This window comes from Aythya fuligula, chromosome 4, assembly GCF_009819795.1.
Source record: "Aythya fuligula isolate bAytFul2 chromosome 4, bAytFul2.pri, whole genome shotgun sequence".
Classification (NCBI taxonomy): domain Eukaryota; kingdom Metazoa; phylum Chordata; class Aves; order Anseriformes; family Anatidae; genus Aythya; species Aythya fuligula.
Genome location: NC_045562.1, coordinates 43,212,898 through 43,224,311, shown reverse-complemented (window position 1 = coordinate 43,224,311; position 11,414 = coordinate 43,212,898). Strand labels below are relative to the sequence as shown.

General features: G+C 43.8%; 1 protein-coding gene across 1 annotated transcript in view; it reads left to right on the top strand.

The window, feature by feature from the left end:
• The first annotated feature begins 402 nt into the window (after positions 1–402).
• Positions 403–11,414, top strand: part of SPATA5 (spermatogenesis associated 5) — a 189,749-nt gene continuing 178,737 nt past the window's right edge. The window contains exons 1-8 of the mRNA XM_032185948.1: positions 403–536; positions 767–891; positions 1,490–1,647; positions 5,257–5,315; positions 6,362–6,991; positions 9,534–9,663; positions 10,336–10,392; positions 11,261–11,384. Of these exons, the coding sequence (XP_032041839.1) occupies positions 410–536; positions 767–891; positions 1,490–1,647; positions 5,257–5,315; positions 6,362–6,991; positions 9,534–9,663; positions 10,336–10,392; positions 11,261–11,384 (1,410 nt within the window). The 5' untranslated portion in view covers positions 403–409. The remainder of the gene's footprint in view (positions 537–766; positions 892–1,489; positions 1,648–5,256; positions 5,316–6,361; positions 6,992–9,533; positions 9,664–10,335; positions 10,393–11,260; positions 11,385–11,414) is intronic.

The window sequence follows — 11,414 nt, the reverse complement described above, 5'->3', positions numbered from 1 at the left end:
AGCTCGGCCCTTTATGTGGTGTTCACACACACCTCGCTGCCCTCACACCAGCCAAACAGCCTCATGGCCATGCCCTGAACCCCCCGTCCCCCCGAGGGCTCCGCTCTCCCCGGGTCCCCTCCACTTGCCCCGCAGCCAGCGCCCGAAGGCTGCCCGCTCCCGGCGGCGGGGCCAGGGCTGGGGCTGGGGCTGGGCCCAGGGCAGCTGTGGCAGCTCCACGCTCACCCCCCCGTACTTATCGGGCCGTCCCCGCAGCCCTGCCCAGCCGCCCGCCGCCGCCCCCCGGCTCCGAGCCCCGCGCAGCGCCCGCAGCAGCCCCGCGCCCGGCCCCGCCATGGCGCAGCGGGAAGCGGCCGCCCCCGGGGCGGTGCCGGCCTCTGGCTCCGGAAGGGCTGGGCTCCGGGCCGGCATGGCCGCTGCCTCCCGCCGTAGGAGCAAGGGGCGGCCGGCCCCGGGTGGCGGTGATGGGGATGGAGGTGGCGGAGCCCCGCGGGCAGGGCCGCTGGTGCTCGGCGTGGCCGGGGCGGTGGAGGCAGGTAGGGGGGGAGCCGGGGGCTGGCGCCCCGAGGAGCCGCCATGCGGGCAGCCACGCCGGGGCGGGCGTGGGCAGGATGGTTGGTGCTTAAAAGTGGAGAAAATAAAAAAAAAAAAAAAAGGAAAAGCGGGGGGGAGGCGCCGAGCCGTGGCGTGGTGGTGTGGCTGCAGGGGGTGCGGGGGGGTGCGGAGTGGAGCGGTGCGGAGCGGTGACTTCTCCGGGGGCTTGCAGGGGACGACAAGGTGCCGAGGATGCTGCGGGCGGGCCTGGCGCAGCTGTCGCTGAGCAGCATGAAGTCGGCAGGGGCATGCATCGGCCGCCCCGTCCTGCTCAGCGCCGCCGAGGGGAGGCAGGAGGTGAGTGAGCCCCGAGCTGCGCGGCCGCGGTCCTTGCACGCAGCCAGCCCCACAGCCCTGCGGGTCAGCCCGCACCTCGGTCCACCAGGCGTGGACACACACAGCCAACGGGCTCCTCCACCTCTCTGACGGTGTGGGGCCCCGTTTCCTCGCAGTACTGGCAAAAAAACCCATGCTACTTATCCTGCAAGTAGGTTAGAAGTTGTCTGTGTGAAGGCATGAGTTGCTTACACCAACACGTACATCTTTATTGTGAGAAATGAAGGCAGACCTTACTTTTTTTTATTAGTATGTGCCACTTCCTACCCTGTATTATGTCTGCTTTTGTGTCATCTGCAGGATGGCTGTGAAGCTCACATGGAATTTTTGTGTCTCCTTTATAGGCAAAATACAATCGCTTCCTTTTAGAAAGCTATCTTCAGAAAAATAATTAGGAAAGTACTTGCTAGTATCTTATCTCTCCATAGAACCGCAGCCTAATCCTCCTCCTTCCTCAGCCCATGTTTTTGTTAAACAAGCATTAACTTTAACTGGAGGACTGAAAACTGTGGGTAAATATCTCTGAATTGACAGCTGTTTGCTTTGAAACCCATCCTAGGTCTGCACTGCTTGGCCCACCACTGGCTTTCCAGGTGGGAAGGTTGGACTGAGCGAAACCACGCAGAAGAGCCTGAAAGTAAAGCTGGGTGATGCCGTCACTGTGCAGCCTGTGACCGGGGCAGTCATCCAGGCAGAAGAGGTTGATGTGAAGTTGAGGTATGGAACTTGTCACGGCACACTGATGTACCTACCGTGGGGTATCCGCTTTACACTGAAGTCTTAGAAGACACCGCTTTTCTCTCTTGCTTTGATGGAGTTAGTATGCATACAAAGTCAAATATGCCTTAATCCTTCAATCATCTGTACTGCGGTTTAAGAACTGGGTGCTGATACCTCCTCTGTGGGCTGAAGAGTGGCTCAGCTGCTGTACAGAATCTCATCTGAGTGGTAGAGATATTGTGAGACTGTAATGCCAACAAGACCACTAGTCTCAAGAAGTTCTTCATTTTATGTTAAATTAACTAACAGTGATGTTAGCCTAGCACTTCCTGAAGTAGAGATCTGGCTTTTGGCAGGTGTGTATAACTGCGTGATCAAGGCAGATTCTTTATACTTGTAAGTCACCTGTAAAGGATGAGGATGATGCCACGTTAGAAAGGGACAGAAGGAACCTGTGTTGTGGCTGTTGTCATTAGGAAGTATGCTGCTAACTGCTATCTGAAAAGCTCTTGATGACGAGTCCTGTCACAGTTAAGACAATTTACTGGCTGACAGGTTGGGGAGAGCCCTCAAAACGTCACCACTGTATGTGTGTGGCTTCTGTTTACTGGAATGTTTTTTTTAGGATTGGAAACTCCCACAAATGTTTTTTGTTCTTTTTTTTTTTTTTCCTTCAAATTCATCAACAATAGCAGAAGGTGCAAATTAAAACTGTCTTGAAATCACAGAGGCTCTGAAATATTAGCAGTTTATTATTCTGATGAGTGACTTCATTGCTTTGTCGTTCTCGTAACATTCCACAGATCAGCATCTGGGTCAGTGCTGAATTTGGTTGCAGTTATTTCCTGACTAAAAACATTTTGTAATTACTTCTGAAAGTTATCGACACCTCTGATTTCTATAAATTAACTTCCCTTCCTTTTCAAACCTCCGTTGTTGAATGTGGTGTTGTCTTTCCCCATTTTAAAGCGGATGCTGTTTTCCAGCAGGTTGATTCAGAAGTGTTGGTTAGGCAGCCTTGCTTTCATTGGTAATATTTAAAATTTAAGCCTAGCTTAAATTATACTTCTAGTGGTTAACATGGCTCCAGATTGTATCCTAACTCCATGTAATCAGCATGGTTTACCCTCCATGCCTCCCTTCTCACTGGAAAATGAAAGAAAGATGCAATTTCAGCTTTTTGTTTTGGCTAGTTTAGTCCTATAGGAAGCTTGATTATTATTACTTAGTGGTTGGAAACACTCAGGTCATTTAAAAAAAAAAACAAACTAGAATAATAGCTGTGTTAAATAATAATACTAATCTAGATATATGTTGCCATATTACTATGTAAGGCAACCCTTCTTTAAAGCTGTGACTTTTACCGAAATATACGAGCTGGCAGCATATATAAGCACAATATAAGAAGGACACAAAACTGTCAGAGAGTGCCCAAAGGAGGTCTACAAAGATGGTGAAGGGCCTGGAGGGGAAGGTATGTAAGGAGCAGCTGAGGCCCCTTGGTTTGTTCAGCCCCGAGCAGAGCAGGCTGAGGGGAGGCCTCATGGCGGCCTGCAGCTCCCTCACGAGGGGAGCGGAGGGGCAGGCGCTGAGCTCTGCTCTCTGAGGACAGCGACAGGACCCGAGGGAACTGCATGGAGCTGGGACAAGGGAGGGTCAGGCTAGGGGTTAGGGAAAGGGTCTGCACCCAGAGGGTGGTCGGGCACTGGGACAGGCTCCCAGGGATGTGGTCACAGCATCAAGCCTGCCAGAGTTCAAGAAGCCTTTGGGCAACTCTCTCAGGCATAGGGTTTGTTTTTTGGGTGGTCCTTTGTGGAGTCAGGAGTTGGATTCAATGGTCCCTGAGGGTCCCTTCCAGCTCAGGATGTTCTATGATTCTGTGATAAGCTACAGATGAAGTCAGAGGAATTATATGTAACTTCTGAAATAGTTATGGTTACTGTGTACATTTTTTGGAAACTGTTTCAAAAACAGAGCTTTCCTTTCAGGCAGGATTTTGTGTCAAGAGTCGGGCTCCTGGAATTGTTATATGTAGTGTACCTCCAGGTTAAAAGTCATATAAATGGCTTTTTTCTCCTAGATATAGTCAAGGAGAGAAAACATTGAAACAGGAAATTGTCTGCTAATTTACCTGAAACTATTGTAGTAAATTATAGTGAATTAATTGTCTTAAGTTAATAGTAAATCAACAAACTTCCTATCAGATAAGAACATTAATTATTAAAAGAATAAATGGAAATGCCATTATTCCAGTGTTTCCTAATTTTCTAGACACTTCACAGGTCTAATTTATTCTCTGAAAACTACTATCTCTGGGGATTTGCTTGCATGCATAATTCAGCTCTATTTTCCAAATCAGTAATCAACCCCCTACCTCAGACCTTAACAATGTAATTTTGTGTGTGTGTTTATTTGCCAGGAATGGCTGTGTTTTTATTGAGAGCTCTCCTGTAAATTAGCATAATATCCTGCTTTCCCTCAAATCATTAAAGTTGAGAAATTAATGTTTATTTCTAGGTTTAGAGCTCCCTCTCTTGATCATAATTTTATTTGCAGCTGCTCTAAATGCCTTTGATGCTGTTCACCTCTCTGTGTAATGCTTTTCATGACACGTATCAAAGAGCTTACGGAGGCTGAGGGACACCCATCTGCAGAATGGGCCTTGTGAAACCTTCATTTTCTTGTGAAAACAGAAGGGCTGATGTGTGAGGGGCTTACAGGTTGTCTGAGTGGGATAAGTGCTAATGAATTATAAAGATGGTTTAATGGCTTTAATAAAAGGTAAAGCTGACGATGAAACAGGATAAAGATTGTATGGACAAACTGTCATGAAAAAGAGATTGAATCACCACATGTGATGTTGCAGCCTATCTGAGGAGCAGGGAGAGTTAATGACATCTGTGCTCTTCCTGAGTCATGTATGTGATGTAAAATGTGTCAACATAAACACCAGTGAAAGCAATTCATGAGAGGCAGCTTTTACTTTTCATTTGCTTTGGATTAAGAGTACAAGTGCTCAGCCATGTGTTAAATCCCAGCGATGAGTCTGTGTTTCAGAAAATGCTGTATGCCTGGCCAGGGCTGGCTCGGGAAGGGGCTTAAGATCTCCTGAGTCACTTAAGCTTCATTAAATAGAAGACTAGAAAATGCATTGTGGAGAAAACTAGTGTAGTATTAACAGTGGATGTGCAGTGTTTAAAAGACATGCACAGTATTACAGATGTTCAAGGTGCCAGTTTAATCTGTAGATGATACGTATGTATATTTGCGGGGGTGAAAGAGACCTTTATGGTCTGTAAATGTAGCAGTGGCCATTCTGTGCAGTGAGATGAGAAGCCTGTATTCTGCATTAGTAAATATAGCTAACTGTATTGTTTATTACAGCATTTTATATGGGGAAAAAATGAAATAAGTTAAATATATACACTTCTTCTTTAGCTGTGTGACTTTATGTTATGAGCCAAAGACTAAATAGTATCATGAAAAGTAGGTGTTTTTTTTTTTATCATCCAGGTGATACTGATTTTTATTTTATTTGTAATTAACTATTATTTGTAATAGTTATTGATTGGAAATTTATTTTTTTCCTTTTTCTTCCAATCACAGGGACAAAGATGCCTGCATTAAAGCTGAGGAAATGTCTGTCTGTCTGCTGAGAAACCTAGGTATAAATTTTATTGCATTTCGTTTGACTGTTTAAATTTGTAGTGTAAGGTCAGGTTTTGTCTACTCACACTTCTCTCAGGGATCTGTTGTCTTTTGACCAAATCATTTCACTATGCTATAAATATCTAACTTGCCTTAATCCTGTTTGTTTATTCAATGTACATATTGCAGTTTCCAGTTAGTTGTTCAGCTACTGTTGTTGGCCTTCTGGCTGATACTGCGGTGCACTTCAGAATTTACTTGTTTTGTGAAGAACAAGAGTACAATGTTATGCATTAAAAACAACATAAAGCATAAGTATTAGCACAAAATCCCATACTCTGAATCTTTTCTACATTGGTAGTAAATAACCAAAATTGCTCTTTGTTGTGTGCTAGATATATGTAAGGAAAAAAAAAAAACAAGGTAAGTTTTGTTGTATTTCACCATTTTGTTACTGAGAGGTGTAATTTTCCTTCTCAGTGGTAATCTCCTGGTTCAGGAATGAATAACACTGTTGGCAAACTAAGAAACAGTAAACATGAACTGGAACATGAACTCCAAATTCATGAGTTTGGCTGTAAATAATAGATCTTGTGTATGTTTTTGCTTTTGGTGTCTCTCTTTTTTTTTCATGCCTGTAGGTTGCATTGAGTAGATCCCATTTCCAAATCTGTCTATGTCAACACAAAGGCTAAAACCTTCCCCTTTTTAGGGCAAGACTAGGGCTAACCATGCAATATTGTGAACCTACGAGGCACACGGCAAATATAAAATTTTTACTTCTTACAGCACTAATTCCCTAATCTCACTTTATATGAGAGTTCAAAAAACTCCAAGTAATGATGAGCTTAGTAGTGAGTTTATGTATGATGACAAATGTTTATCCAGTGCAGTCTGCTTGTGTATGGAGGGATCATTTAAATTACCTGAAATTACCATTAAATTACCTAACTACCTTCTGTTAGGTTAATTTATAGTAATAAGGCTTACTGAGAAGGAAGCGTTCTAATGTCTTAAAGTTATTGCTGCCAAAATAGGTTGAATTTTTTTTTTTTTATCATAGATGGAAAAGTAGTTTTACCAGGAAACCTCCTGGCTTTCTCTTTTTATGGCAAACTTTGTAACATCGTGGTGATGAGAGTGAAAGGAACTGACGGCACAGAGCTGACCGCCCCGGCCACCTCCAGCGAAACGCAGGACCCAGACCTGGAGAAATCTGACCTGGAGGCGAGCACGCTGGATTTGTCCTTACAGCTCAGCGGGCTGGATCTGGATGATAACCCTGAGGCTGCAGCTGTGAGCACACCAAGCAAGTGCATGGACCCAGCCTCACCAGTTCCCCCCAGCTCTGCCCTGGCAGCTGTCAGGCACGGCTCTACTGAGGGAACCCCGACCTGTAGCCCCGGGGTCGGTGCAGACCTGCCCCATGGCTCGCAGCCAGCTGGGGCAGAAGGCAGGGAGGGACTCCTGCTGCCCGGCAAGGCAGGAGCAGCAAGCAGCACAGACAGTTTTTATTACATTTCTTCGAGAACTAGAATCCAGTTTGTTGAAACCAGGACCGGCGCAGCGGATGACAGTGACTGTGAATCCCGTGTTACCTATGATATGATAGGAGGTTTAAGCAGCCAGCTCAGAACTATTAGAGAAACAGTTGAACTGCCTATGAAGCAAGCTGAACTGTTCAAGAGTTACGGTATGATGCCTAAGAGTTGGCTTTCTTCATTTGATACTATTTTTTTTTTTTGCTTTAATGTGACTTCTTTTTTAACCAAGTTATTCTTCCAGAAATATGCCCTGGATTTTATGTAATGCTACTTCGGTACACTTGTGTGTCCAAACAATGTCAAACTGTTTAATAGTTTAAACTGTATGGATGTAATGGAGATGTAATTATTAGCTTTGTGAATAAGCTTTCAGTAGGAAAGAAATATGTATCTCCAGGAAAACTCAGGTATGCATCAGCAGAATTTATAGCAAACAGCAAAGAGTTTTATACTTGGACGTTTGAAAGGTGCACATGTTTCTTGTGACTTCATAAGACTTTTTTTTTTTTTTTTTTGGCAGAGTCAACTGATGAAGTATTTTTGAAGTTGATAAAAATTAGGACAGATTAATTCTTCTGCTGTCTTTATCCCTGTCTGTTGTAGGGTTCCTGTAAAATATTACGGAAGTATTCGAGTCTGTTAACCCAAACTGCTCGCTGTGTTTAGTATGGAATTACAGGGTTGAAAAATTAACGTGATTACTGCTGCCATATTTTAAATTATATCTAACATATATATGAACTGAGAGGACTTTTGTGACAAAGATAAAACTGTACTGTGTATTTATTACAAACGGATATGCACATAAAGCGGGCACGTCTGCTCACTGTACTTGTCTCGGTGTGCATTGCTGTGAGACAGGGCTATTGCCTATAAATATTTCTTTCTTATCGTGGCTTTGAGGCTTTTTATTTCTCTGCCTCCACTCTTCCCACACGCACCCGTTAAAGAGGAGGTGACAGCCATGACCACGGAGACCACGTCTGTAAGGCACGGGTGGTTCTTTCAGTGTGCGTGGTGTGGGCATGGCCCGGGGGTGTCAGTGGGGTGGTGCGAGGAGACTTCAGCCCCACGTGGTCCAGCTCCACTTTGACCTCCAGCCCACTGTGTGTTTCTGTGCTGGCAGACGCCTTGCTTCAGCATTAGCATTCTTCACCCTTTGTCCTAAAAGGGCTTGATCAGATTTTCTGTTAATAACCTCGGAGAAGGTGATGCTTCCTTGCCAGCTAAGCTTTTGGTAGCCACCCACGTGCCGTGAGCCCTTGCCTGCCTGCTGATGAGGCAGCGAGGATGTCACTGGAGGCAAGACCTTTGGTTCAGCAGCTCCATTTCTTGCCAGCACCAGACACACCACACGAGGGAGCAGCACATGCTGTAATGGGCTGTTAGGAAGTAACCTGTCTGTACAGACACTTTATTGCTAGCCTCTATCGATTAGCAGATACTGTTGTCCTTTCAAGTACATTAGTTCTTAAGATTCAGGCTTCCTGTCCTCACCAGGTGACTTACCCCTGTCACCACTGTCATGTAGCATGTCCTTCAAGCATCACTCAGTTACAGCACCCAGCTGATGTTTCTTTCTCTGGTCATGCTTCAACACTGCCTTCTGTCACAGGGTCCATACTTTGTCCACAGTTTGTCTCCTCTTTTTCATAGAGTCGTAGAATATCCTGAGTTGGAAGGGACCCTCAAAGGATCATCAAGTCCAACTCTTGACACCGCACAGGTCTACCCAAAAGTTCAGACCATGTGACTAAGGGCACAGTCCAATCTCTTCTTAAATTCAGACAGGCTCGGTGCAGTGACCACTTCCCTGGGGAGCCTGTTCCAGTGTGCAACCACCCTCTCTGTGAAGAACCCCCTCCTGGTGTTGCTTTTTATTTTTTCACTTTCTGCTTTTGGCTTTGTGCCCTTTTAATTTGCCTCTGCTGGTTTGAAATGCTTTTTCCAGCTGTTGACCTGGGATCATAATCTTACTTTTCTGCAGTTATCTGTAGTTTCTGTCCAGTTGTAACAATATCCAGGAATGCCTGGTTGTTCCACTGCCCTTTATGTTCTGTGCATGAATGTTTCTGTCTGTTTTGGTGCTCAACGTTTGCTTGTAAAGAGACAAACTCATCCTTTTAATAAGTGGATGTGTATTTTTCATCTTTTCAAAGTACTTAAGGTGTAGCTATGTACTTAAATCAAGCCTCACAGTATTTCTGAAACTTCTGGACTGTTGAAAAAAAGGGGTTTTCTGTTGGAAATTTGTAATAACAACACCGAAAGAGTCACAAGTAACTTTATTAAGTACAGTCACGAAGATTTGGTGCTTAGTCCAGTAATTTTTCAGGGGAAAAAAAAAAGCATAAAGCATGGGGAAAAATATGTTAGAAGTGAAAAAATAAAACAGTTTAAATGGCTGCATTTTAAACAAAATCGTTTGGACTTCAAAAGTATAAAACCTAGATTTGTGTCCCATCTGAGTGTCACAAATGTTTGTGCAGAGGGCTGTTCCCCCTGAAGGCATACCATTTAATCACAAGATTCTTAATATAAGAATAATGTTGGCTAGGGAAGTTAATGCTGAGTTCAAGTTCTAATCAGTGATAACGACGGGGCAGTATAATGTGCAAATGCAGCTTGTTCAGTCAGGCATTTGTCACAAGTAACTTTCTTCTCTGTTTGTGTGCATGTGCTTGTCCAAAGGAATCCCTCCTCCTAGAGGAGTGCTCTTGTATGGCCCTCCAGGTACCGGGAAGACGATGATTGCCAAAGCCATTGCAAATGAGGTTGGAGCTCACGTAACTGTTATTAATGGGCCTGAAATAATAAGCAAGTAAGTTCACCCAATTTATTTTCATTAATTCTACAAATATATTAGGCCTAAATCTGTGCTGGCATCTACCCGTTGGCGATCCATCATCCTCTTTGTAGATCTGGCTCTGGGCTGTCTGTCCAAGAGTCAAAAACAAATGGGAAAAAGGGTTCTCTCAAGCAGAGGTTGTGTTTGTTTTTGCAATCAAAGAGTTTCAGTGGATTTGGCTTAGAAATTTGGGTAAGGCATGGACTAAATTAAAAAGAGGGCTAAAACTGTATTCACAGTTATGTGTTAAGTTATTTCTGCAACAAGAGGAGTGACTCGTTAAAGCGTGTTTGAAATTCAAAGGCGACAATGCACAGATTGACGACTCCAGCAAACTATTTTTGTTTCTTTAAAAATACAGATACAGAATCAGAAGATACAAGCTTTTCCCTTATTTTTTAATTTTTTCATTTTTTCACTACCTGGAAAATAGTTATATCTTTGCCTGAATCCAATTTTACCTTAATTTTTGTCTTTGTGGAAATGAAGATTCTTGTAGATTTGTATGTGCTTCATAAATGTGCTGGAGACTTTGAAAGGGTGTGCTGTGGCTTTTTGGAACAGACGAGCAGTAATTTTCCAAGTTGCCTGGAAAATACCAATTAAAAAAAAAAGTTTCTTATTAAAATATTTTAATTATTGTAGGTTTTATGGAGAATCTGAAGCAAGATTACGTCAGATATTTGCCGAAGCTTCTCTACGGTATGTTCTTTTCGCTAATTGTATTCACGCTCACTTATTTGCGGTGCTGGTTCCAGTGTTCAAGTTAACGTTGGTGTTTTTAAAAGAAAAACATTTGCAAGAATCTTTGAATTGTAATTTTTTCCTGCAGCGGTTTTTAAAAGGAAATAAATGTATTTATATAGTGCTTAACTGAAAGGAAAGCAGTGAAATTCTAGCATGCCTGTTAAATGCTTTTGGACACTGCCCTGGTTCAGGGACTGTTGCAGATGGTGCCGGATTGCTCGCTCTGTATCATTAGTGCATTGTGCACTTATTTCAGCAGATGGAAGCATGAGCCAGAGTTTCACCCGGATCCAAATTTTCCTGTCTAGTTTTATTTTTGGAGAGCGGAGCAGTGCTGAGCTGAGACATGGTAGCTGGCTCTAAATGAGCGAGTGTTGGTCCTGGGTATAGCGTGCCTCTGACTCAGGGCGGCGGTCTGCCCAAAATTATTAGACCTGACCAAGGCAGCCTCTAGACTTCCAGATGGTGGTTGTTCACAATGCATTAGCAAAATGCTATCACATTTGTGGAGATGGCAAACAAAATGCTGACCTTTTACTTATGAAAGCAGTATTTTTAGTGTTGAGTCTTTGGGAGCGAGGCATAGGAAAGTGGGCTGGTCAGTGTTAAGGTGTTAGCTGTCTAATTTCTTACCTGTTGTACTTATCTCTTAGAGTAGTGCCATGTTCAAGGCTGAAACTTTCAGTTGCCAAAGGGAGTGGAACGCTTGGTAATTTTCATTGGACCTGGATGTTTCCCTTAAACTGTTTTGCATGTCTCTATCTTGATGTGTTAAATCCTCCTGAGCTACTGAAATTTTTTGTTTTTGTTTTGTTTTTCCCAGTCGCCCCTCCATTATATTTATAGATGAGTTGGATGCACTCTGTCCAAAGAGAGAAGGGGCTCAGAATGAAGTTGAAAAGAGAGTTGTTGCTTCCTTGCTGACATTAATGGACGGCATTGGCTCGGTAAGTAGTCTTACTGAGACAATTAATGCA